Source organism: Phyllobates terribilis, unplaced genomic scaffold (genome assembly GCF_046119375.1).
Source record: "Phyllobates terribilis strain yellow unplaced genomic scaffold, ASM4611937v1 Scaffold_1__5_contigs__length_1240528914, whole genome shotgun sequence".
Lineage (NCBI taxonomy): Eukaryota > Metazoa > Chordata > Amphibia > Anura > Dendrobatidae > Phyllobates > Phyllobates terribilis.
This window is the reverse complement of record NW_027362761.1, coordinates 141703276-141728755: the sequence shown is the minus strand read 5'-3', so window position 1 is coordinate 141728755 and position 25480 is coordinate 141703276. Positions and strand designations below refer to the sequence as shown.

Here is a 25480-nt window from a genome sequence, read left to right as displayed (position 1 = left end):
GGTAAAGAATCTGAGCAGAAATTGACATGGGGTGCAGATTTCACTACAGATTTCACCCTTTGTATGAAAAGACTGAAATCTGTAGTGGATCTATTCAAATATTTTTTCTATTCAATTTAAGTCCTCTCGGGAAGCACCCTTAAAGGGGTTTTCCCAAAATTGTAAGTTATTCCCTAGCGAAAGGTAGAAAGTGGCTCTACCATAGAAAGGTTAAGCAATACAAAACCTACTCATGTATTCTCCACCTCCAGGAATCAACAATGCGAAATGGCCATAACACATGACAAGGTTTTACTTAATACTTGTAATCATTACAAGGTTGCTATTTTGACAACTTAATTCCTAGCCCAGCAAGTATTTGAAGGTTGCTAAATGCTGCTCTCCTTTATTACCCGATCTGTACAAATAGTCACCAGATGTGTGGAGACGTGCTATCTGGAGCTCTCTGCCATTCAACCTTCTCTCTTGTTTTTATTATTATTCCTCTGCTTATAATGCCTTGAAATCCAATTGACCGTTTTACTTAGCATCTCCCACTGCGATCTTGATCTCGAACCTGCTGTATGATTTTTTTTTTCCATTGCCACATGTGTTATATTAGAGGAATGTCTGAGGGTAAAAAGTAGATTAATTCTAGGACCTAATGATGTGTTCGTTAGCGCTAAGAAGTCATTTCAAATGTACCAAAAAAGGATTAATGCAGCATAACAAATCTATTTAATCCCTAAAAGACCAGTGATCCTCATATTAATGTAAGCAGCTTTCTCTCCCTATTTGGTCTCTGTAAATAGCACAGAAAATGTGGTGCGATATTCATAAATCATTGAGCACAATATTTTGCTTGGGCTACAAATACAGCACTTGAAGTAATGAAGGAGCAGCCGAGCTGGATTTACAGCACTTCTACAAATATTGAACACACACATATGCGTACTATTTTAATATTATGCTAATTTTTTTTTTATTAAGATAACCATTGAAACTCTAATTTTTCTGCTGAGGTTCAGAGTGCAAAAATATAGCTTCAAAGCCTGGTAACAATGTGGCCTCCTATATAAACTATTTCCTTTATTCCCCTCCTCATATGGATGATTTTAGTAACAATTTAAGTTCTCTGCAGTAATTACAGCAAATTCTTTCTTGCTGCTCTAAATGCACGCAAATAAATGCTTGCAAATGTGTGGAAAGCAATGAAGCTTGCAAAATACTCTTGCATACAGTAAACTTATTTTATCCAGACGTGGCCAGTAAGATGACCTCTGATCAATTAACAGTTTTATTGCCTCCCTGGTGTGCCATAAAGAGTATTGGATGCCATCAAAACTTATTAACAGGAAGAAAATGTTTTTTTTTAAGTGAATGGAGCCCTTTATAACCTTGGTTAATGTGAACTAGAATGTGGTGCTCTTCTCCAAGTGCCCCATTCAATATATTGTGATATAAGAGGCAGTACACATGGTGTTTTACTTTTATATGATTACACATACTGTGGATAACCATATAGAAAGTTGTACAAGATAAGAAAAACCTGACTGCTTTCTTCCAGAAACAGCGCCACATCTGTCCATCAGTTGCATCTGTTATTGCAGCTCAGTCCGAATAAAGTACTGAATAGGGCTGAGCTGCAATGCCACCCACAATCTACGGACAGGAGTAACACATTTTTTAAGTGAATAGACAGATTTTTCTAATCCTGAACAATCCCTTTAGGTTGGATCCACATATACTGTATCTGGTGCTGCAATCTGCCATTTAACAAAAACGCCAGATGGAAACTTATGGTGGAACTGATTCCATTGTTTGCAATGGGACCATTTACAAACTGTCCGCTGCATCAGTTTTTGCAGTGTACAGGTGAAAGAGCCATTGATGTATCGCTTGGATCCAACCCCAGACCAGCACTTGGGAGTAAATGTGGAAAAAGCCTGATGGCAACTGATGCATTTTTTTAAATTGAATTAGGCAAAAAAAAAATCTAACTATAAAGTCACAACCTCCAATTAATGAATACAAAATATATTTTTATTGACAACCATTTAAAAATATCCAAACAATTACTACCATAAATAATATCGATACAATATGTAAAAGATCAAAACGTAATGGTAACAATTCACTAAACAGTATGAGGTTCTCAGTTAGAGCTTAAAAAACGGTAACACACCAAAGCAAATGGGTATGAACAGTGAAGAAGCCCACGCGAAAGGCGCATCGGGGCATAGAGGTGCACACTCCTGGAATGGGTAAGGAGCTTCCACTTAATTGCATGCTGCTATTCTTGACTGACTTGTGGTCACTACATCCTCTAGCCGCAATGTTCTACCATACTGGTGGAATATACACTGTTCTGAACCCATGTACTCTTATTTGTCATCATTATTTATTGGTCATTTACTGTTTAGTAGAATCCTCATTCATTTCTGATTCCCATTTGCCTTCGTGTGTCTCCATTTTTTGGAGCTCTAACTGAGAACCTCATACTTTATTACTTTGTGAATTGTTACCAATACCTTTTGATCTTTTACATATTGTTTCGATATTATTTATGGTAGAAATTGTTTGGATCTTTTTAAGTGGTTGTCAATAAAAATATTAGTTTTATTCATTACTTTGATATCATGACTTCATAGTTTTATAGGTTTATTCAGTTTGTCTGGAGTCCTCTCCTGTTTTCAAATGATTATTTTGGTTCAGAATAGTTTATTCCCTAAAAGAAACTGAGCGAAACAATAATAGTTTTTTCAAGTGAATTTTGCCTTTTTGCCTAGAAAAAAAAAGCACTAAAAATGAAAAAAGAATTAACATATACACAGCAATGTCAAAACGACTTGCTATGCCTACTTTCAGTCTTTTGTAACTTCTTTTAACCACTTTAGGCTTCGATAAGAACTGACCTGACCATTCTTCAGTCGGCTTCCGCTATCTTATATATAAAATTTCTCCCCAAAAATATGTCGGCTACAAAAATGACAAGCAAGACAACAAATAAGAGGCTTCAGGACAAAACACCGCCATCGTATGCACATACCCTTTTATGGTCCAGAATTTTCGGATTTTGATGAATTGCCAAACAGCCGAATGTATTCATTTTCACGATAACATTATAAGAATGTGCAGTACTTATGTGCTTTTTGAAGGCTCACTAGCGCTTTATCAAAGACTGGAAACTTGCTATAGTAACAGCAGCTAGACAGTTAAGTAGAGGCACCAGCTCTTCTTCATGCCGCCTATGTTGTTGACATATTCTAGACTTTAGTAAGTCAGCATCATTATCAGTAGCTTCTCGTGTTACCGTTATATGCATTTATTTTTACTATGCAGTGAAATGATTTACGTTTGTAGTATAATATTAACAGCTTTGTAAAGCTAAAGAGATTTGTGAATGGGTCACCGGAAAAAAAAGGCAGAGAGCCAGAGAGGTGAAATGAAGTCTCCTCCTGAAAAGCTGGAAATCCTCTTGACACCTCTTGTGCCAATTTGTCCCTATTACTGTCAGAAAACAAAAGTAACAAGTACAGCCAGACCACATCAAACAGAAGACTGGGCCCCTCCCGAGGGATTGCTTGAGAGCCACTGGTGTGTAAAGCCATGGCTGAGGCCTACTTGTCAGCTGTAACCACAAAAGATTCAGAGGGAAAACAGTGACACCAGCGAACAAAGGGAGAGTTCAAATGGCTGCCAGGCGTCCCTTGACCCAGACGCCTGTAGAGGTCAAGGGATTCAGGTAGCAAACTTGGCCTGGGCTGTCCGGTTACTGCCCTCTTAAATGAATTGTTTTAACAAATCAGCTCTGGTCAATTAAACCTAACACTAAGAATTGCATCACTCAGCAGGGGTCCCTGACATTATGGCCAGAAGCGGAGACAAAACACATAAAACAAGTGGTTCTTTTTTTCTTTTTCTTTTTTACAATGGCAGGACAAATTTATAGTGGTTTGTGCAGCATGTGCTTAAGAGTTCAAAAATCAGACGATCGTCCTCAAATCTGAACAGTTTGTTTCGTTTTTTGCTTGGAAGACTTTTAAAGCTGGCTGAACGGCACCTAAAAACAACAGTAGGTTGGAAATTACTGCTGGAAACAATTAATTTGGGTGTTTTTAAGGCTCAACCACAAACCAAAGTTGAAAATGAATTCAGAATTTCAATAGGCCTAGCTGTTTATTCTGGAGCACTGCTGTCTTCAAGTCATTGTGCGACTGAAAAGCCTTTAACCCATTCAGCTGCTCTCCACGACAGAGAAAACAATGATCATGGCTCAAGCAAAAAGTGAAAGAAAATCATTGCCAATTTCAATTTATTCATACAGCTAGCGGAAAACCAGTATAAATGTTTATCAAAAGCCCACTGTGCTGTGCTGCACTACAACATGCCCAATGGTTCTTAAGATGACCATTAACCATCTAGGCAGGAAGCTTTTCTATTGGCTGTAACGGGTACTTGATTGGCTGTACCTCTTGCTCGGTCATAACTAAAGCTGGATTTCCATTCATCAGTTGCATCAGGATCAGTCTCCTTGTACCTTAACTGATCACCACGGGTGTCAAAACATGCTTTTTTATCAGCTTCTACTGCAAAAAATAAAGCCAGATTGAAAAGCATGCAGTGTTTTTAGATCCAGCTCCTCTGAGGCCATGGTGATGTGAACGATGGCCTAGCACACTATGGGATCAGTTTTTGCATCAGTTTCCCTCTGGGGTATTACTATAGCACCAGGGAGAAAAAAGATTGGACATATAGGTGGAAATAAGGCTTTAATGAAAGTGACCGTGCTATCATTTGATCAGCTATCAAGCAAAAAAGAAAAAAAAAATCAACAAATAATGTAAATAGGTCTTGAGACAGGGTAGAACTGCCCACAATTCAGTGGTGCAAAAAGTCTTTGAATGGATGCCATTTCACCTGGGTCATACTTGTCAGACCTCCACTGAATATATGAAAAAAAGTACTTAATAAAAATGTAAACCTAGCACTTTTGTGTCAATGGGTATTAATGGCTTTAAGGGGTTAATTAACACTGTTACAATCTATTACTGGCCCCTCTATCTGGCAGTTGGGCAAAAATAAACTATGCTGCCTGCGTCTCTTGATCCAAGTCATCTACGTATGCGGATGTGGAAACTTACAATTTATAAGCTACCATGTCCGGGCAGAGTTTTCGGTTTTAGCTACAATATTTCAGTATTTCTCGGTACCAAATTAAAAGGGAAAAAATTCAACAAGTCAAAAGGAATCTACAGCTTAACTTCTAGTACTATAGAAATTTGGAAGAATATATTGCATTGAGTATGGGCGCTGACTTAATATATTTTCTATAAGGTATTTCTATTATTTGGAGACACAATTTGAGCGCTGATCTAAGTGCGCAGTCTATATTTTTTATTCCTCGGAAAGCATAAAAGTATATTAAAAATAATCGATGAGAAGAGCTTTGTTACATTAGATTTGTTTAGTTATCTGCGCCCTAGGTGTTGAAGGCATGCTGTGAAATATTACTACACAAACCAAGATGTATAATGGCGTTACTATTGATATGCTGCTCGCTTGTTCAATCACATCCTGAAAACTGCTGAATCAATGTAAAACAAAAGGGAAGGAGCTACGGACTGTAGAAAACATGGCATCTGATAATAAAATAAATCAGTAATATGCACTTAATAGGGCTTTACACTCCACTGTAGTGGGCAGTTTTGTGACCACTGTACAAAGCAAATGAAAAGGAGAAAATACAGCAAAAGTCATCTTTTTTTATGGTTCCATAGTACATTACATGCTAAGGTAACAACCACTGGCTTTTCCTTTGTATGTATCACTTATTAATTTTACTTACTTATATAGCGCCATCATATTCTGCAGCACTTTACAGACATTATCATCACTGTCTCCTTTGGGGCTCACAATCTAGATTTCCCATCAGGCTGTCTTTGGAGCGTGGGAGGAATCCCACACAAACTGCTTGGTGAGAGTACAACCCTGGACCCCAGCGCTGCAATGCTACAGTAATAACCACTGAGCCACCATGCTGCCCAACAGTACAAACACACCAATGACATCTGAAGATGAAAGTAGATTCCCATTGGCGCTGATAGTAATGAAACCATTAGGAAATGATTTGCTGCTTGCAGGCATTCATTAAACCTATCCGATGTGTAGTGTTAATGATATCTATACTTTTTATTTCATCATCTATCTCCATTGAATTTCCATGTATGACACCAATAAAAATGACTCCCTCATTTCTAAAGATGTGAAAATATACTTTACTTTATAATTAATATAGTTTTCTGAAAATATAACAAAACAGTGGCCTAAAACAAGAAGATAAAAGTGCAGAAAGGACGGTGATACAGTTGTTGCAGTATTTTTAGGGTGCCGCTTAACAAGCACGCAATATAAAAAGTATTTCCAATACACTTCAGCAGCAGCATAAAGCGGGATGTGAATATGCCTCATATTAACCCTATGTAACTCATTTCCTTTCACCACCCTAGCATCCTGGTTAGAAATGGGATTTTTTTCCTCTTATTAGGATGCAGTAATTATGTAGAATTAGGATAAATCGATCCATGCTATGTTCCCCAATGTGCTGGTGAAAAAAACACCAGCCACAAAATAGAGTACTGTATTATTCTTTTATTTATTACCCCGTATTTCAAGCTGATTCCTTTTTTTGGGAGCTGGAGGCCACAATATGCAGGCAGCTAACAGCTTTCTATTCCCTGGTAAGAAGCGGGTGCCAGGCTACCCTTAATGACAGCTGAGCCCTGTGTGTCTCACAGTTGCCACTCAGTCTGCCACATGGCCCTCAGAGCATAGGGGATGAGAAGAGTCTTTGCAATTCTCTGGGAAAAAAATCCCAAATACTCCAACCTCACCTCGTAGGATTTCAATATTTAAGACCTGCCATTTGGCATGATCTACGGATTTATTGATCTGTCGCTAACCTGTGTATAGGAAAATTCTAGCGTGCATTGTTCAGCGAAATCACACTATAGGCGACTGATAATTTACCTGAACACTATTCTATTGTTACTATGTTTTGTGATCCTATTTTATAAATATTGGAAATAATATGCATCCATGATGTGTTGGACTCATTCTCAGTATATCAAGGTTTTGTGATGTGTCTCCGTCTGTCCCTTCTCACAAATCCCTCCTGAGAACTAAGATCCTCACCTACTGTCACCATCTGGACCATGCATAGTATTGTGCTACCATACAAATGCTACCTCCAATCTGAACATGCTGAAAAACACACACAAGAGATATGTCTGACAAGAGAAGGGGAAAATGAGCTGCCACTTAGCTTCATATGCTAGGAACCATTCTATAGTAATAAATGACATTTCTTGTGTCCGATTCCTTATAAATGATGCAATGCATGTCCTTTAATTTTCCTATCAAATCTGACAGCAGCACCTAGCATACCTGCAGATGTGCGTTATTTAGATCTTTCCTGTACTTGCCAGTGTTATAATGCCATTTATGTAACACTTTAGATTTTGCATCATAAATGAATAACACATTTATTAAAATATAGGACACTTCCAGGAGGATGGGCTGCAGTACATTATCACCTTTATTCTAATAGCAAAAGGTGCCTTCATTTCTTCACACATATCTGGACATTTAGGGACAGTCACAGCTGTCCAAATCTGGGATAAAACACAGGATACTGGCATACTACCTTTCTGCAATATTTACCTGATGTTCCCTTCCTTCCATGATATGACACATGAGAAGTTATCATAAGCAGGGGTCTAGTACAGCTAGGCTTCATCTCCCTCTTTGTGTGGATGCCCCTTAGGTACATACTCATTAAAATGCCTTTTATGTGTAATGTACTTCCTTTTCTCAGTCTCTGACTTTTTGCTCCATTTGATAATGTGAAAATCATTAATCAATGTCAGGTTACAAGGCGAGTGCACATATCCTAGCTGGGAACTTTGTACAACACTTATGGACAGTTTTATATGATCATACACAATTGTGGTATCATTTCCATTATTACACACCAAATATTTATACTTTCCAACAATTCCTAACCCTGCTCCTGTGATCTGAACTGCTCGGCCCAGCTCTTCTCAGTTAGAGAACTTCAACACATCGCAGCACATTTACTGCTTCTAACGATACATTTATTTACCGAGACTAGAAATCTAGTAGTATTAGCAGCCTTTCCTTTAGGATATATATTTAACATAATTTTTTATATATATATATATATATATATATATATATATTATACACACACATATACACTAATATATCACATTTTTTGTAGCTATATATTTGTGTATATATATATATATTATGCTAAGCACATACATCAGACACATGTACATTCACGCAGACAAAGAGGCTTTGAAAGCTGTGGTTTTCCCTGAAACAAACACGTAAAGCAGCTTTCATTCTGTGATTGTCAAAAACTTTACAATTTGCCCACTGCATTGCGGATGCCAACCAACGAATCAAAGGCATTCAGAATCGAGACAAAGAGGAACTGATGCCAACCTCGGTGCCAGTGGCAACCATTATTGGCATCATGCAGATTCTCTGCCTTTTTTTTTTCTAATCTTGGCACTTGACAACCAAAATGGCAGATCTCAAAGCAGCAGTCCACAGAAGAAGGAGAGAAAAAAAAGAGTGTAGGAAATATATGAAAAGAAACGCCTGGCAGAATGACAATAAGAAGTCCATATAAAGATGTCTACAGCAAGAGCAGCGATTGAATGTGTGATGCTCTTACTACATGTTATCCATGATTTTATTCCCTTCAGTTATCCTGGACATATGGATCTTTTTTCATGGTACTTTTTCTTTTATTTGCAGGCTGTCCACTATAAACACTCACTCGCTCCTCCTAAATTCTCAAATCCAACAACACAGAGAGAGGGTTAGGAAATTCTGTCTGCAGAAACTTCCAGCAAATAAATAGTTAAAAAGCGCAAGAGTCTGTGTAGCAAAGTGCATTTAAAACTGATGTAGCAAAAGCAAAAATGATACAGTCACAATAGCTATAGTGTATCTGTGCACAATACAAAATATCGGAAATCTTATCATATTTGGGGAAATAAAAAAAAAAAGATTAAACACAGTTTATTGACTTTGCCATGTCTGGAAATTGTCAATATATTGAAGCATCGCTCAAGACTGCAATGCGGATGCCAACCAGCGAATCACAGGCCTTCTGAGCAAAACAAAGAGGGGTCCATGCCAATCCTGATGCCACTGCCAACCAACACTGGCATTCAAGCTACCCATCCTCTTTGTGCATGGCATCTAAAAAAAAAAAAAAAACACACATTCTCCTCGCCATCTAGTATGAATGTAATGGTTTAACCACCCTTCTTCATTAGCAACATACAAATACTAACATTTACTGCGTGCGCAAAACGTCTAAATACATGGAAAGATTGATTAATAGATAGATATGTAATAATGATAGATCGATAGATAATGATAGATAGATAATGATAGATAGATAGATAATGATAGATAGATAGATAATGATAGATCGATAGATAATGATAGATAATGATAGATAGATAATGATAGATAGATAATGATAGATAGATAATGATAGATCGATAGATAATGATAGATCGATAGATAATGATAGATAATGATAGATAGATAATGATAGATAGATAGATAGATAATGATAGATAGATAGATAGATAGATAGATAGATAGCAAATTCATGCAAACACATTTCATACAAATCTATCATCCACCTAACAAAACACAATTTAGGTTTTCTACTCCCAGATGAGACAACTTCCATGTGAAGTAGTAAGCTTTCACTTTGCTTTCCATTAGTGTGCTTGACAGATTAGTCTACATTTTCTTGATATTCTGCTTTCAGTTTAGGAACTGGTCGGGTCATTGTTTTGCAAATAGCATATCCAAATATTTTCAGTCACAAATTCCAGGTTTCAGAAGCAACCAGAGGAAGGGTTAAAAAAAAACCTCTGACGCTTTAACAATCTGCTATCACCACGATCCCCCTCACATCTCAGCAGTGCAGTAAATAGGTCCTAATCATACTGGCAGAATCCACATATCGGTATATATTTGCCTGATAGTAACTGGGAAATATTACAGGATTACATGTGTAGTAAATGAAGAAAATAAACCACCCATGACTATAAAGATCTTATGGCGATTTATAGGAGACATTTATACTCATATACCAACTTGAAATCCCAGTATACAGAAAGTTTTATTACAAAAACCTCTGATTACAATGAGGAAGCCCAGACCTGCAATTAATAGGCCATGGGCTCTTGAAGAGGAGATATCTTCACTGTGAAATGCTATGAAATAAAAAATAAGAAGAGATTTGGGAAATTGGTTTAAATGAACCATATTGAAATTCCACTACTGTGCTAAAATTGTTCCCGATTGGGATTTTAAGGCAAAGTGAATAAAGTTACCCAGATTCTTCATAAGGCTGTCCTCTAATTAAATGTTGCTTTTTTCATTTCTATGCACCAGGATGAAGTACATTTTCTGTTCTATCACAGGCTGTACCTGAAGCTGATATCATGCGTGTATATCTTTATTCATCCAGCCACTGTCTATCTGCATTTCAGTAGGACAGCTGTACTGATCCCAGGCACTATAAATACATGAAGCCCTTACAGGCTGGAAGTAGAAGAGCTGACCATCTAATGGATTCTGTCTTCTGAGGCGTCCTTAGAATAATAGGGTTACAGGACAGAACTGGTATATTAATGTCTAACTTGCTAAATAAAAGAGCAGCTTCTCTAGGAGGGAAATAATGTTCCTGCTACCTGCAGTTAAGGACAAGGAGCAGTAAGGTACGGTTGTGAATCACCAGGGTCATCTGAGGACCCTTCCACCTCAGTGTTTTGTGAAAAAGTGGACATGAAGTATGCTGACTGCATGCACAGCAGTCCCTTTTCAGTGGAGGGATTATGAAACACATCAAAATGAAGTATTTTCGCTGTAAATATGTGCCGGTATAGAAAACACAAGTCATTTGTCAAATGATTAAGAAGAAAGCTTCAAGAGACTCATTAACACGCTAATAGGACCATTCATTTAGGTGTGAAAAATCACTGTGGGGTGCGCTATCTGAGTATACTATCTGGGCTATGGAGGGGTCCTGTCACAGTCAGGGCCATGTCTGAAGACCATACAGTACAACCGGACTACTTCCTATGACACGATCTTTGAGAGTGAAAAGGTGAAAAGAAGAGGTCTGACACTGACTGAACTCTACTACTTGGGCCTTTTACAAGGGGGCAAATGATAGTTATAACGAATGTACATTCACAATCATCATCCAGTGTAAACATGGCTGAGCCATCAAACGATAATTCACTCATCTTCTATGCTGACATAAAAAATATCTCTTAGGATGTGCTGTTGACAATAGTGTAAACTGTATGAGAGGAGGAAAGAAACAAGCGATCACATGATCACAATTATTACAAAATAGAAATGGAACATATAAGTGAAAGAAACAGAGAAGCATGGCGAGAGCTGGCCTACAGAGTATCCAAGAGTCGGACATAGCCGAATGGATAGAATCAAATCAAATAAGTGCAAGAAAGCGACCCCCGATTGTTATTAGTCTATGGTGCTTATACTGGCAATTTATGTTCTATAAGTGAATTACAGAAATGTATCCTGTCTTGTCATCTCTGGCCTCCATATTCTTAGTATATTATTTTTTTTCATGTATTTAATGCTGATGCAACATAATAATGAATGCACTGCATTATCAGACAGTAATGCCAAGTTAAGGAGTTCAATGTGTACTAAATAGGAGGAGTAACAGGTTTTGTTTCATAGCTTTACAAAGGCATTACGTGGAATATCGTACAAGACACCGGGAATTAAAGGGGCATTTTCTATTCATTTATTGGCAGGAACTAAAGCAGCCTTCCTAGAGAAATTGTGAAAAGTTATGTCCACCGTATTACCCACAAAACTTTAATGAGTGTACTAGATTCAAATGGAAAATGTGTATTTGCAGCGTGGCCTTCCAATCATGCATGTTGGTAGCCCTGATTAAAAATGTCTAAGGCAAGGAAGAACGCAAACCCCGCTAACCTAGGCCATATCTACACTTATGCAAATTTTGCCTGCGTTACCCATACCCTACACATGTATCTATAATGAATAAACCTGGGAATACGTATCCAAAATATGGAGAACTCCAAACATACCACATATGTGGCACCATACCTTCTCTCCAGGTCCTACGACTCAGAACATAATTTATAGCTTGCATATATATATATATATATATATATATATATATATATATATATATATATATATATATATATATATATATATATATATATATTTATTAAATGGCATTTCAGTAGATATCATAGAAGCATTGATGGTATAAAGAAAAATCATACTTACATTACCCAAATATAGACTTGGACCTTTGACACTGTCAAAAGGATCAAATAGTTGGGGAAGAAAGAACTTACCTTGGTCCTGTACATAGTACGCCAAGAACAAGTCAAGCTCCTTGACCGATACAGTTATATGGTGTGGCTGGACGCAAAGTGCTGGGTTGGTGCAGTGTGGTGATTTGACTAGCCGCTCCCCATCTGTACTTTCCAGAGGGATGCCTTTGAAGAGGATGACCATGACCAGATCCAAACGCCAGACCTTGTCGGCCTGCCGCAGGCAATCAATCCTTCGGATCTTGCCCTTCTGGTCTGGGTTTGATAGCACACAGCAGGGGTGCTTCTTCCCTGTCACGGTGAGCACAAAATCCTCCCGGTACTCCTGGCGGATATCTTTGCGCAGCTTGGCTAAAAGCCTGGATGCCCATTTCTGCTTGATTTCTGGCTTCTCGCTCAACAACTCATCCTTGACTGCTCTCTCCTCATCTTTCGACATTCGCTTTTCGTGTTTTTTGAAGTACTTGCGCTTACGGGCTTGGAGATTGAACCATGTATAGGCAATTGCACGGACATGTGGAAGAAGTGCCTCAATGAATGGATGGAACTCATCCTAAAAAGAAAAAAAAAGGAAATGGAAAATTAGATCAAGCAATTGTGAAGGAATTACTGAAACATGACAAAACAAAAAAAAAGTAATCTTACACAAAAATATACAATTATGAATGTCTGACCCCCTCTACATTACCAATATGGATGTAATTACAGAGTCCATATAATACAGATGACTTTACTTTAAATATAACCAGTGATGTTCTGTACAACATATTCTAGAAGAGAAACCAACACACTCAGCCAAACATTTAAGGCTTTCTTTCCATTATCACGCTGACATGAAACAGTACCATTTTCAATGAATGGATCTTTTTTTCCCCAAACAGAACACTATACAGTTAAAATCGGAAGCTAAATTTTCAGGAGATAACAGCGGATGCCACAGTTCATTTCTCCTCTCGATGGCACAGGGAAACAAAGCAAAGCTACCAGCTCTGTGCAGTACCACTCAGTTCCCGCGTTCAGAGCATGCTCTCAGCAAGACACTGCTATTGGCATAGCGAGCATGCGCTATTAAAGTTGATCCATTTTCTTATCTGGGGAGACAGGCATTCCTGCACTAGAATTACACCAGTCCAATGGCAAGGCTACCAAACAATGGGTGTTGCAGCAGATTCATATCTCAAGGTAGATTTTGTGCACGTTTTAATATTGATATTATGAGAACATAATATTATCATTCAAACACTTTTCATAAGGAAAATTACAGTTTCCTACAGATGAAAAATGACCAAAATGTCCAATAAGACTGAATTAACAAAAGTGATCTCTCAATAAGCACCCGAGGTAATTGGTAATTTAATATCACTCTTTGGACCCTATGGGATTGAATTCTAGTCATGTATTCATCATAAGTAGCAAAGCGTAAAGTGCACGGGGAATACTTTTACAAATACTATTTCAATTGAACACTTGACTATGTGCAAAAAGCTTTCCCCTTAGACTACTTTAGGCGTCAGTAAAATAAGTAATAAGCATGCACACACTTCGAAGAAAAAGACTCAGACTAGCATTGAATGAATATGTAGCACAGCTCACAAGTATGCATATGCACAGACCATAACCTGAAAACCCATAGTGGGAGATAGTGATCGTGTTATGGTGAAAAGAGGCTTTTTCGTATGCTGTTCCATATATATATATATATATATATATATATATATATATATATATATATATATATATATATATATATATATATATATATATATATGCAATCATATGCCACAGTAGCACTAGGAACAAGAGGATTTCTGCCCCCTCCACAACTGAATCAGTTCTAAATCTATCACAAGTAGACAATGAAAAACGGCAACTTGGCATGCAGCTGGCATTCACGACGTGCTGTTACATTATGAGGGCACCACTGGACAAGCAAGGAATTTGTGCAAACCATGCGTTTCACTTTTTCTTTTATATAACAAAACTCCTACATCATCATGTTGTTGAAGTCACAGTATATTGTAAGCTCACTATAATGACCATGTCAACCAATGTGCTAAAGATCTCAGAGAAACAATCTATAAACTGATTAAAATGTGTCTACTCTAAACTATGTACTTGGGGAATGGGATATAAGGTTGAACTCGTACCTACCCCAACTGGGATAGCAGAAACAAAAGGGGTCTCTGGGCACTCTGCTCCAGCTAAACTTTATTTAAGCAAAGCAACATACACTTCAATACACAGCACGTAACATAAAAAAAACTTTTACAGTGTACAGGTTATATGTGTCACACATTCCTATTCTACAATCGAAACTAGAAAGAGCAAATCTGCATCCTGCATATATGGATAGATAGATAGATAGATAGATAGATAGATAGATAGATAGATAGATAGATAGAATAGATAGAATAGATAGAATAGATAGATAAACAATTAAATGTGATACTATATATGTAAATCTAACTGGTTACTGCAAACTGTGGCCTGACTGGTTTTTGGCGGTCTCATAGAAACTCCAAATAATACGCTGTAGGATCATTATCATATATATATATATATATATATATATATATATATATATATATATATATATATATATATATATTATAAAACTGCCGAGGCGTAAAATATTAGTGGTCATGGCAGTATATGTATTATATATATTTTCATATACATATATATAGATCTTGTGAGGTTTTATTCCTGACTAGGCCAGAGAAGGAGTTAAACTACAATCTGTTCTTTGTGTGGGAAGGCAGCAGTTTTAGCAAGCAGCCTGCTGCCCACGGTAAGGCTGCCCTAGCTTCCAACTCCTTTTCTGTCCTGTCTTTTTATCTAAACTACCTATAGAAAATTTCAGAAAAAGCTTTTACTTTGGACACAAATAAAAACTATAATAAATTAATTCTGAAAATTGTACTAACACCGAAAAGAAAAATATGGGTTTACAATCCTGCAAAGGTGTGCAGAAAGCGTTTAAAAAAAATGGATAGAGATAGATAGATAGATAGATAAAGTTGAAAATTGTACATGTAACATTATGTTATAAAAACTCCAAAAATACAGGCAATAAAAGCAATCACTGCCCAATATCAGCAATAAAAAGTCAATACTTCTTAATAATGAATAATGATTGCATAATATAAATTAATATATATGAAACAATGCAAGGCAACAGAAATACAGCAAAGGCCTGGTCCATGTTACTTTCCTTTATAATTTAAGCAACCTAGATGCAACTCTCTCTCTCCATGTATGATATATATATACATATACACATACACACACCATCACACAATTAGGCTAGAAGACAGTGTTTCAGTGTTTATCCAGCCATAGGCCTGAAGTGTAATATTGCAAAGTATAAAGTACCATGAACATACAAAGTTATCGTATAGCTGACTAATCGATGCATTTCCAAACACGCTACAATCTGTGTATATTTCCACTATACAGCGAACATCATTAACAGATTCTTTCTGCATCTGGATTGTTTTCATAGGTACCGCTCGCCAAGAAAATGGACCTCATAAAACTTATCCTAAATGGAGAACTGAAATAAAACTTTACAGGGCCTTCTGCAAAATGTAAAAAGGCATCGCATTAGCATCGTTAAGTCTCCAATAAGTGTTCATGTAAACTAAACTACAACTATCTTTCTACTTGGAACCTAGAAAAAAAACATTGATTTCCCCACCTTTGGCATTTTTTAAACAGTTTTTAGAAGTGAAGGTGACTTACATTTGCCATTCACAATATATTGTATAAAACTGGTAAAGTTGTTTTTTGTATTGTAATGCAATGACAGATTCCGATGGTCTGCGAAAGAGTTAGCAAATGAACATCAAGTGCACCAAAAAGTAATGATGTAACACTATGCTAAGTGCTGACAAAATCAGAGCAAAACCAAATATTCAAGCTCAGACTGATTTCATTAATGTCACGCTGGCATAACAATCATTAGACAGAAACCTCCAAAGCTGACTGACTTCTTTCACATAATGTGGTCACGTTTGTGAGATAAAATCTATTTTTACAAATTAAGTGAAACAACTTCCAAATTGTGGAGAGCTGCACGACACTTCTGACAGCTACAGCCATATACTGCGACTACCTATATCATGCCAGGAAAAGTCTGAGCTACTCAGGGCTAAAATAAGAAATGTAAAAAGTGACATACATACAAAAATTAACTGAAATGCCCAGCGAGAAAATTAATAATAAAATTGGAGTGAAAAATGGAAAAACATATGGGCAAGGATATTGCATATGGGATATAGATACACTTTATAAAATAGCCTACATTTCATTTAGCAATGAAGACATGCATTTTGTAACATTATTTAAGTAATATTTATTTTACATATGTATGAGATATACTTTATTTTTACAACATATTTTGCACATGTATAAAAGATTTATATATTTTCTACAATTGTCATTTTAAATTATAGTAAAAAGTAAAAAAAAAAATAGGCAGCTACATCAAAGATTTTAGATTTGTTTGTGCATTTATGTCAATTATTAGTAAATGCGTCTGTATATGTATATATGTGCACATACACATATATATAGTAAAATAAAAGAAGGAATAAAATCACGTAGAAGCAGTTGCATATCTGCTCAGGTGTAAATGTCCCTGGATAACTTTAGGCTATGGCGGTCCCATAAACGCTTCCTTATTAAACTCCATCTAGTCACTCAAACTTACATGCCAAACAAAATATAAACAGTAAAAAAAGTGTCAGCCAAAAAGCTACAGGACGGCACCCAATCATTGGAATAAAAAAAAGCCCTTATCATTGTCTTCATCTTCATTCACAATTTGCCAATCGGAATGTCTTAGCATGTTTTGCTCACCTTATAGTTTATTTGCAGGTTTTAAAAAATTATAAAAAGACTAAAAATAATTCTGGCAGGTTTTTTTTTTTTATTTATTACTTTTTTACCTTGATTTTTCAAGGCCGCTGTAGGCCTAAATCAGAAATTCCCTAATTTCTAAAGTGATTTACATAATTGATAGTAGTGACTTCTTCAATGTATTGATGGGTAAAAAATCCCATTGTATTACCTCCTAATCATTTAGCCACATGTAACACGGAGCAGATGACTTTTACAGTAATTCTATGCGGAATATAATTCATAGGAACATTTAGAGGAGACACAACTGAAGACAATGCTAATATTAGGCAATTACATATATATTCTACTATTTCTATCATATACACCATATAACAGATAGATAGATAGATAGATAGATAGATAGATAGATAGATAGATAGATAAAAATCAATTTTATATATATATAATTTATATATAAATATATACACAGAAATATATAACATATTCATATAATAGTAACATACATATGTATATATACAGAAATATATAACATATTTATATATTAACATATATATTTATATACAGAAATATAAAACATTTATATATTAACATATATATTTATATACAGACATATATAACATATTTACATACTAATAACATACATTATATATATGCACACACAGAAATATATAATATATATTACTATAATATTAACGTATATATTCATATATATATATATATACACAGAAATATACAACATATTTATATATTAACACTATATATATATATATATATATATATAGTGTTAATATATAAATATATATATTATATACACACAGAAATATGTAAAACACATTGCCATAGTGTAGGTATGTATATAATCTATAGGCTTCCTCAGTGGTACATGTCCTATAGGAATCCCTGCCTCCCCTGCCCTCGCATACACAGACCATGTGCTGGGATGTGACCACTTGTCATCGTCCAGGACAGGGATTCCTACCCTGCCATGCGATGATTAGACGGCAATAATGACAGGTCAGTGACAGGAGGGGACGGCAGAACGACAGCTTACAGGGGCGATATTCAGCGCCGCTCTGCCCAGATATCGAGCCCATGGAGCACAGACTTTGCCCATGCCAGCACATGGCACGGCGGTACGGAAAAGTTTCCAGTCACCGCTTTACTTGTGCTTCCACTGACCGATTACCCCAGAAAGTAAATGGACCATTCCTCCCGAGCACAGGGAATACGGGCAGACCCCTACCATAAGAAGGGCTACCGGGGGACGCACGCAAGCTTAGCTATAATACGGAGAAACGATCATTCGCCGTAATGAATAACTCCCATCTGTATGTAACAGCACGGGGAGAAGTGACGGGGCCGCTGCCTCCATATGGGACCACGTCCCGCTGCCTCACCAGCTAAGGACCTAGCCGGCACTGTCCCCCTCACCTGCAGCCGGCACTGCGCCCCTCGGCACTGTCCCCCTCACCTGCTGCCGGCACTGCGCCCCTCGGCACTGTCCCCCTCACCTGCTGCCGGCACTGCGCCCCTCGGCACTGTCCCCCTCACCTGCTGCCGGCACTGCGCCCCTCGGCACTGTCCCCCTCACCTGCAGCCGGCACTGCGCCCCTCGGCACTGTCCCCCTCACCTGCTGCCGGCACTGTGGCACTGTCCCCCTCACCTGCTGCCGGCACTGTCCCCCTCACCTGCTGCCGGCACTGTCCCCCTCACCTGCTGCCGGCACTGTCCCCGCTCCCTCCAGCACGGTACCTGAGTCAGGCAGATAGGAGAATACATCATGGCTTGGCGGTCCAGGTCCCCAGAGCGGTATCCACGGGGAGAGCCTTCACCTATCCATGGTCCCCCGGGCCGGTGGCAGAATGGCAGGGTGCTGCTGGTGCCCGTGTGTGGCTACTGTCCTGTGCCTGCCCTGTGAGCTGGCATCCCGCGCTGTGCCCACCGGGCAGCCTACAGAAGGGATGGATGAGCGCTCATGTCCTGCACACACTGCTCCTCTCCTCTCGCACTCCCTCTCTCTTCCGCTCTCTGCACCGGTTACACCCTCTGCACCGGTTCAGCTTTCCAAATCAGACTTAAGGATTTGTGATTTTTTTTCTTTTATTATTATTATTATTTAATGACACAATCATGAAGGAGACACACTCCTCCCCCTGTGCGCCGTGTGCCGCTCTCCTATATGTCCCTCCGCCCCTTCACATGCCCACAACTTGCAGGGTACCGGCGCCCTGTTGGGAGAGGAGGGGTTAAATCATGGAGGGGGAGGAAGGCTGCTGCTGCTGCTGCTGCCCCGGCTCGTCTTCCTCTCACTCCTGCCTCTTTCGCCCTCAATCATTTCTTGCATGACTTTCCTAACTTGGGACGGGCTTATCGGTTGGCACAGGGTGGCACGCATGCCCTCATCACTACACTGCTTGCATTGACCACAGTGGCCCGTGTGCCAGGCGGCACAGTTCACACAGAAGTGACTGGAGCCTGGGCAGGGAAGGCGCCTTTTATACGCCCCGCGCCTCACCTCTGGCTTTCCCGCCCATTTGTCCTCCCTCTCTGCGGTTATCTGGGGTGAGGGGACCGGGTGTGGCTGGAGCTGACTTTCTTAACTCCTTGGGCACCTCAGAAAGTCTAGGGGGTAAATAGGTAGAAAAGGCTAAACTATGGGCAGTGAGGGCAGACACCAGCCAGCAGGGCACACAGCTCAGTGCCAATGTGCACCACCATTTCTGTATTGTGGCTTTTTACCTCAGAGCCACGTTGGGGAATGCTGAGGTTACACAGCGCATTGCGGCTTTCTCAGACGCTCTAGATGTGGCACTTTTTTGTGGGGTATTTTCTATAAAATTGCAGTATTCAAACCACACACCGAAACCAATATGTCATTTCTATAAGTAGCAAAGCAAATACAAAAAATACCCAAACGTCTAGGACCTCAGGCCTGTCCTCAGCCACATTCATGTACCCCAGAGTGAGGGCGGCATGGCTGAGGTAAATGACAGGACATGGAACTTCTTTATCCTACTCTCATGTGCACTCCTATCAGGTCACGTTCATGGAGCGGGCACCCTTGCCAGCCTCTATGCCCACATAGGGTCACACAGTCTTATTTTATGTTACTCTTCCTATAGGAAGTAAGATGGAGAATGGCCAAAATGACAAATAACCACACACCCCGCAGCAATAGGTGACAATGATCACTGGTGTCACCGTTAGGCCTCATTCAGACATCTGCTCTGTGCTTGTCAAGAATAGCGCACATACCCATTATTCTCCATGGGGCTATTCACATGGCTGCGCTTTTATTTTAAGGACTGTGTGTCCACAAAAAAATCACCGAGATAGGTCTGGTTTTGATCAGTCACGGATCAAAATTACCCATACAAGTCTATGGGTCCGTGAAAATCATGGGCAGCAGACTGATGGCATCAGTGTTCAGTCCGCATGCTGTCCGTGATTAACATTGTAAGACCACGTTCACACGTTCAGTATCTGGTGATTTTTTTACCTCAGGATGTGTAAACCAAAACCAGGAGTGGAACAATCAGAGGAAAAGTATAATAGAAACACATCACCACTTCTGTATTTATCACCCACTCCTGGTTTTGGCTTACAAATACTGATGTAAATACTGACCAAATACTGAACGTGTGAACGTGGCCTAATAAATAGAAGCTTTGCAGTTTATTTATTTTTTTCATACACATGAAAAATCACTAATGAAACACTGATGGTAAAAATGACACACTGACCAAATACTGAAGGGAAAAACTGACACACTGACCAAATACTGATGGTAAAAACTGACACACTGACCAAACACTGATGGTAAAAACTGACACACTGACCAAATACTGATGGTAAAAACGACACACTGACCAAACACTGATGGTAAAAACTGACACACTGACCAAACACTGATGGTAAAAACTGACACACTGACCAAATACTGATGGTAAAAACCGACACACTGACCAAACACTGATGGTAAAAACTGACACACTGACCAAATACTGATGGTAAAAACTGACACACTGACCAAATACTGATGGTAAAAACCGACACGCTGACCAAACACTGATGGTAAAAACTGACACACTGACCAAACACTGATGGTAAAAACTGACACACTGACCAAATACTGATGGTAAAAACCGACACACTGACCAAATACTGATGGTAAAAACTGACACACTGACCAAATACTGATGGTAAAAACCGACACACTGACCAAACACTGATGGTAAAAACTGACACACTGACCAAATACTGATGGTAAAAACTGACACACTGACCAAATACTGATGGTAAAAACCGACACGCTGACCAAACACTGATGGTAAAAACTGACACACTGACCAAACACTGATGGTAAAAACTGACACACTGACCAAACAGTGAAGGGAAAAACTGACACACTGACCAAATACTGATGGTAAAAACTGACACACTGACCAAATACTGAAGGGAAAAACTGACACACTGACCAAATACTGATGGTAAAAACTGACACACTGACCAAATCTGATGGGAAAAACTGACACACTGACCATACACTGATGGTAAAAACTGACACACTGACCAAACACTGATGGTAAAAACTGCCACACTGACCAAATACTGATGGTAAAAACTGACACACTGACCAAATACTGATGGGAAAAACTGACACACTGACCAAACACTGATGGGAAAAAATGACACACTGACCAAATACTGATGGGAAAAACTGACACACTGACCAAATACTGATGGTAAAAACTGACACGCTGACCAAACACTGATGGGAAAACTGACACACTGACCAAACACTGATGGGAAAAACTGACACGCTGACCAAACACTGATGGGAAAAACTGACATACTGAGCAAACACTGATGGTAAAAACTGACACACTGACCAAATACTGATGGTAAAAACTGACACACTGACCAAAAACTGACACACTGACCAAATACTGATGGGAAAAACTGACACACTGACCAAACACTGATGGGAAAAACTGACACGCTGACCAAACACTGATGGGAAAAACTGACACGCTGACCAAACACTGATGAAACTCGGATCCAAAACACTGATCAAGAACAATCTGTGTTTTTACGTACAAGAAAAGTCCGAATGAGACCTTATTAGGCTGCGTGCCCACTATGCATTTTTCAAGCGTTTTTGCTACGGAATTTCCCACCGAAAACGCTTGGTAATACGTGCCCCATGGTCCCCAATGATAATCCACATGTGCTGTGCACATGCTGCGGAAATTTCTGCTGCGGATTATCATTGCGGAAAAATACACAGCATGTCCATTATTTTTGTGGAAACGCGGTGTAATTGCTGCCATTGACTTGCATTGAATCGCATAATATCCGCATGACTACATGTGCACATGCGGATATTAAGTGATTCTATGTGCGGATGGTACCCGGGTCTGGAGAAGTGGAGACTCTCCTGCAGACCCGGGTACCATAGTACCTGTAAAAAAAAGAATTTAAAATAAAAAAAAGCATTATACTCACCTTCTGATGGCCTGCGGTTTTCTCTCTGTTGCGTCCTGACTCCCCGGTGGCTCGCGGTGGTGTGAAAGGACCTGCCATGACGTTATTTAGTCATGTGACAGGTCACGCGACCGCTGACGTCGGCGGTCGCGTGACCTGTCACATGACTAAATGACATCATGGAAGGTCCTTTCACACCATCGTGAGCCACCCAAGACACCGGACGCACCGGAGAAGGAGACCGGGGGCCATCAGAAGGTGAGTATAATGGTATAATGCTTTTTTTTATTTTTTACCATTTTTATTCTTTTTTTAACTATTAACTTGGTCACACTATATAAATCCATGCCAGTTGCATGAATTTATATAGTGTGACCAAGTTGTCAAACACTTTTCCAAGTGATGAAAAAAACACTTGGAAAAGCACTTGATAACCTGCATGCAAAAACGCTTGACAAACGTTTCTACCTGGCAGGAAAAACGCATGTAAAATCCGCATGTACAATCCGCATGCATTTTTCCTGCCAGGGAGATGCAGAAAAAATCAGCAGCATTTCTGCATCGTGGGCACTTAGTCTTATATCCTGATATGATTCTTATTCGTCACAACTAGACATTACAATAATACAATCTGCCACTCCACAAAAGAAAAGGAACCAAGACAGACCTTGAAGACAATCAAAACGGAGACCTTTGTTGGCACTCCCAGGACAAAGGGGTGCATGGTTTGTTTTCCAATCCCTGGTGCACTTACAATGTATGTCTAATATCACCAACTACTTATTTATTTATTGTTTTACCAAATGCAGTATTTCTTTAGGCTAGAAAACCTACATACTTATGTCTTCCAATAGAACGTGACATTTTTTGTTAGATTGGTACCTCTGTATGAAATCATAGGCATATGGAGGTACAGTAGAAGACTCGTGGACGTGTTGCATCAGTACAAGGGCATCCAGATTACGACCATGTGCATAATCCATAAGGCTGGGGCTATAAAGGTGTTATACATGCTCTATTTCATAATATAATTTATGTCTCTCAAATGTGACTAACAATCCACATCTTTACCTTACCCCAACAATAAACCTTTAAATGGTAAAATGATAATGTATCTGAGGAACTTAAAGGGGTATTCCTATCTCCAAGATCCTATCCTAATATGTAGTAGATGTAATAATAATATTAGCAAATACCCCCAATTAGAAATGTAGTTTAGTTTTTCTGATTAGCTATGTTGCTTACCCCATGTGCAGGGGATTGCAGTAGCTTAGATATCCATGGTTATGATCACTTATACTGTATAGTGACAGTTAGTTGTTAGTGGTCATAGCCATGGATACCTAAGCTACTGCAATGCCCTGCACATGGGGTAAGTGACATAGTAAATTAGAAAAACTATACTACATTTATAATTGGAGCTATTTGCTAATATTATTGTTATTACTCCTACTACATACTGGGATGGGATCTTGGAGATGGGACTATCCCTTTAAGCAGTCTTGTGGCATACAAAACTGAGAGCAGTGATTGGCTGTAGCAGCCACGTGACTAGGCGAAGTAAGCAAAGCAGTAATACAGGAGCGACCGGTGATTTATTAGGTATTAGGTTATTTTGTTATTTTAAACCATTTACTGTACTCCCTTTAGCCCAATTTCCACCATCCAAGAAAACCATTTTAAAGCACCACTCCAGCAGGTTTTTTTTATTTCAGCGCTGGAGTGGGGCCAGTAATGTAAGTTACCTGCCTCTAGTATTATACTTACCATCCACCATCTTCAGCTCTTCCGGTCTCAATCTGCCATCATGTGACTGCACTTTCTGACAGACCGGAAGTCAGGCGGTCACAAGCTCAATGTAAGTCTATGAGAGCCATGTTCTGGCCTCGTTCTGGCTCTCTTAGTCTTACATTGAGTAGTAATTTCTCGCTCTCCCAGCAAACACAGAAGGGATCCGGCAGCTCACAACCTGGACAAGACGACCAGGGTAGCAGTGAGGGCAGAAGATGGTGGCTGGTAAGTATATTACTAGTGGCAGGGAACTTACATTAGTGGCACCACTGCATTGCTGAAGTAAAATAAAAACGCTGCAAAACTGCTAATAGGTCTAAGTGGCCAACAAAGGGACCAGCATTATATTATGAGATTGTTACTTATTCATTTCCTCATCAAATTCTAAAGTTACTAAAAGGTGGAGCCGCACCATAATGTATTTTTTTTGCAATTATGCTATTGGTTCCAGGCATGAAAGGCTGATTTGGACCACAGATTTCACTGGATGGCTCTAGATTGTGCCTCCTATAATGTAGTGCCAAGAACATTGTATGTAAGAGCCAGTTGAACGACGTGCTAGTTAGGGTTAATGAAAACACTGAAATTTCCCTTTACACAACAGCGTTCCAGCTGGTGTGAACTGAACAGGGATCGAGGTCTGACAGCCAAAAAGCAAAATCTAAATAAAGAAAAGAGGGCCATTGCCTGTTTGGGTTTCTTAACTTGTCTGCTGTTCCATTTCTTGATTAGTGTGCGATTGTAACTCAGAAGAAATCAAAATCAGTCAGAAGAAGGTAAGTCATGTCAAGTCAACCGTGAAACGCTGACTTTTAACCTCAGAGCTGTCCTCATTAAGGAGCGTTCAAACTAGGCCCAGTGGATTAAGTAGAGTGGG

General features: G+C 39.0%; 1 protein-coding gene across 9 annotated transcripts in view; it reads right to left on the bottom strand.

Annotated features, from left to right (window-relative positions):
- The window catches only part of NFIB (nuclear factor I B), a 542788-nt gene that overhangs the window by 162169 nt on the left and 355139 nt on the right, over positions 1-25480 (bottom strand). For 4 of the 9 annotated variants that reach the window (XM_073667928.1, XM_073668004.1, XM_073667974.1 and 1 more), the window contains exon 2: positions 12480-13011. In XM_073667928.1, the coding sequence (XP_073524029.1) occupies positions 12480-13011 (532 nt within the window). Of the gene's footprint in view, positions 1-12479; positions 13012-13303; positions 13477-18955; positions 18981-19038; positions 19807-25480 lie in introns of those variants that run through there. The other 5 variants (XM_073667938.1, XM_073667957.1, XM_073667994.1 and 2 more) reach the window with 5 other exon arrangements.